Source organism: Papaver somniferum, chromosome 9, assembly GCF_003573695.1.
Source record: "Papaver somniferum cultivar HN1 chromosome 9, ASM357369v1, whole genome shotgun sequence".
Lineage (NCBI taxonomy): Eukaryota > Viridiplantae > Streptophyta > Magnoliopsida > Ranunculales > Papaveraceae > Papaver > Papaver somniferum.
In genome coordinates, this window is record NC_039366.1 from 181887322 (window position 1) to 181890927 (window position 3606).

The 3606-nt window shown below is 37.4% G+C and overlaps 1 protein-coding gene across 1 annotated transcript; it reads right to left on the reverse strand.

Moving 5' to 3' along the window:
- Nucleotides 1-2765: 2765 nt before the first annotated feature.
- Nucleotides 2766-3248, reverse strand: LOC113314320 (40S ribosomal protein S28). Its single transcript, XM_026563114.1, has one exon. It carries the CDS (start codon nucleotides 3240-3242, stop codon nucleotides 3045-3047), a length of 198 nt encoding a protein of 65 aa, XP_026418899.1. The 5' UTR covers nucleotides 3243-3248; the 3' UTR covers nucleotides 2766-3044.
- Nucleotides 3249-3606: the final 358 nt, after the last annotated feature.

Here is a 3606-nt window from a genome sequence, read left to right on the forward strand (position 1 = left end):
CCCCCCCCCCCCTTCGAATACCTACTACAATTAAATGACTTAGAGTTTTTTTAGGTCTCACTGGTTATTACAGGAATTTGATGAAAGATTATGGACTCATAAGTAGGCCTTCAACTGAAGTCTTGAAGAAGGATGCCTTTTTAGGGTCTTCTTCTGCAACTGAAGCTTTTCATTAGCTTAAAAGGGCAATGTCCACTACTCCAGTCTTAGCTCTACCAGATTTTAACAAGCAATTCATTCTAGAGACTGATGCTTGTGTTATGGTTTTTGGAGATGTACTCATGCAAGATGACAGAGTTATCGCATTCTACAACAATCCACTTGGACCAAGAGCTGATGCCTTATCCACTTATGAAAAAGAATTACTAGTTATTGTGCAAGCTGTGACTACATGGAGACATTACTTTCAAGGTCAACGCTTCATTATTAAAACAAATCATCAAAGTATAAACTACTTCTTGGAGAAAAATATTTCTATTGTCTTACAACAAAAGTTGATCATGAAGCTACTTGAATTTCACTATGAAATAAAGTACAAAAAAGGTTCAGACAACAAGGTGACTGATGCTCTCTCTAGAAGACCTCATGCAACTGCTGACTGCAACTCCATTTCCTTGCCACAACCTGTTTGGTCCAAAGAACTTATTGATAGTTATGCTGATGATACTAAAGCAAAAAGTTTTATTGCTCAACTTACAATCACTTCAGAGACTGCTCCTAAATATTCCTACATCAATGGCATTGTGAGATACAAAGGTAGACTATATGTGGGAGCTTCAGCAAATATAAAAGCACAAATCTTGGATTCCATTCACTCTTCAACTGTAGGTGGTCACTCTGGTATGCAAGTAACATACATTAGAGCTAAAACATACTTCTTCTGGCCATCAATGAAGAAGGACATCCTCTTATATGTCTCAACTTGTGATGTTTGCTAAAGAAATAAAGGTGAGCACACTTTTCTTGCTGGGTTACTTCAGCCTTTACACATTCCAGATCATGCTTGGAAACACATCTCAATGTATTTCATTGAAAGGTTACCAATGAGTGAGAGAAAGTCTGTTATTCTGGTGGTAGTAGACAGACTAACTAAATATAACCGCTTCATTGGCCTTCATCATCCTTATACAACTTCTTCTCTTGCTAGAGAATTTATTCATCATGTCTTCAAACTTCATGGTCTACCTGCTTCCATTGTCTCTGATAGGGACAAGATATTCACTAATAATTTTTGCCAGGACCTGTTCAAGGCAATGGGAACTCAACTGAACTTGAGCACAACTTACCACCCACAGACAGATGGCCAAACTGAAAGGGTCAACTCTTGTCTAGAAAGCTACTTGAGATGTATGTGTGGTCACCAACCAAAGAAACAACCTTTGTGGCTTCTACTTGCAGAATGGTGGTATAACACCAACTGCCATACTAGCTTGAAGATGAGTCCATTTCAGGCTCTTTGTGGCTACAATCCTCCACACCTAGCTTTTCCATCTACTACCACCACCCCAGTTGTTGTTATTGAGGAGTAGAGATGATGTCATTATTATCTTGAAGGATGCTCTTCGTCACTCTCAGGAGAGGATGAAATTTTTTGATGACCAGAAAAGAACAAAGAGAACATTTGAAGTTGAAGATAGAGTTTTACTTGAAGATGCAACCATGCAAGCTTATGTAGTTTTAAGAAGAAACTTTAAGCTTGCAGCTAAGTACTATGGACCGTTCACTATTGTGCAGAAGATTGGAAAAGCAGCTTACAAGTTACCACTCCCTGCAGAAGCAAGAATTCATCATGTTTTTCATGTCTCACAACTAAAGAAACATATTGGTGTTCATCATTCTCCATCTCCTACACTGCCAATCCTGGATACTGATGGACAAGTACTTGTAATTCCTGTAGCTGCTTTGAACTCCATAACTATATCAAAAATGAAGTTTTTGTACCTCAGTTACTTATTCAGTGGACAAATGCATCAGTAGAGGATCCTACTTGGGATGACGCTAGCCATATTGCACACCACTTTCCTAAATTTCATCCTTGAGGATAAGGATTTGGTGATGCGCGAGGTATTGTCATGTACTTGTACATGGTTGCCTTTACCTTGATAGAAGGGATAGAGTCTCGGGTGCCTTGAGTAATGTGAGCGTCTGCTTTAATAAGTGACATGTAGTTTAGTTATTTGGCAATTGATTGCCTAGTGGATTGTTGACAGTTGGCCGATTAGGATTGATTACTTCGTTAGGGTTTTCTTCCACTTCCAGTTGCATTTAAGTTGCAAGAGAAACCTTGTTTTTGGGTAAGTTAACCTTGTTTTCGGTAAGTTATGAAAAGTTATGAATTAATGAAGTATACCAACCAGACAGTACAGAAAGCAGGTTGATAATATGACTAGGTGGGTGTCCAGTTTTCATAGATGAAAGTGTGCAAGTCTGCCGAACTGTTGCACGCCAAATGGTTAAAGTGGTGGAAAAAACACAATTTGCACCTGTCATTGCTCTTGGGAGGATTACTGCTAATTCTACATTGAAACTTGAAACAGATGTAAACAAAAAACTTGAAGTACTTCATGATTAACAGATGTTCTACATTGATTATTCTACATAGAAACAGATGTACGAGTAGACAACAAAAGTCGTCTAATTCAAATCAACCAGAGGAAAATCACAGTACTTCATGATTTTCAAGTGAAATGAAGAAAGAAACGGAAATTAAAACACGTTTTGAATAGGTGAATAGGGAAGTGAAATTTTTTAAAGCTCGTGATATCCATCAAAATACTTCTCATGATACGAATTAAACATCACAGACTATAACAATAACAGACCAACATATTTAGATGCTCATAATAAACCTTCAAAACTTCTCGTTTTCCATCAACAGATATAATCAAACTTTAGTCTCCAACTTAAACATATAAAGTTGTGCAAGCAAAGGTATCATAAGTACTTGTGAACATTTAACAACACACTAATTACCTAAAGAAAGTTTCATTAACTCAAAGCACACAAGTACCCCCAACCTAGCAAAATAGAGATCCATTGAGAGATTATCTAAGTCTTCTAGCCTCTCTTTCTGATTCGAGAAGAGTGAGATAGTCACCTTCACGAACAGGTCCTTTCACATTCCTCATGATCAAACGGTTTTGGTCATCCAAAAACTTAACTCTAACTTGGGTCACCTGTCCTCTTGATCCAGTTCGTCCCATAACCTTGACAACAACTGCTAGCTTCACACCGGAGTCCATTTTTTCCTGAAATAGCAGTAATTAAACACTGTTGTTAATTCCCCATTAGATTGTCAAAAATAACATAAACAAATATACATAATCCAGCAATGATACACAAGCATATATGGAGGAGAAGGCTTTTAACACAGTTTACATAGCGCAGTCATTTAAGTTGAGGAAAGGAACTATCTAACAACAGCAAAATACTCAAACACCTTATACAGCACAAAGAATATAAAGAGCACAGGCTGTGTAAATTTTCAGACTCCAAGAGCTTGTTATCTTATACCACAAGACGAAATGATCCATAAGAAACACTATCTGGTGAAAGACGAATTAAATTACTACATATCCAAGATCAGATATGATATGTGACATCTTT

Excerpts from the sequence above, each read along its gene's own strand:
- LOC113314320 (XM_026563114.1), bottom strand. The coding sequence starts at position 3,242 with ATGGACTCCGGTGTGAAGCTAGCAGTTGTTGTCAAGGTTATGGGACGA.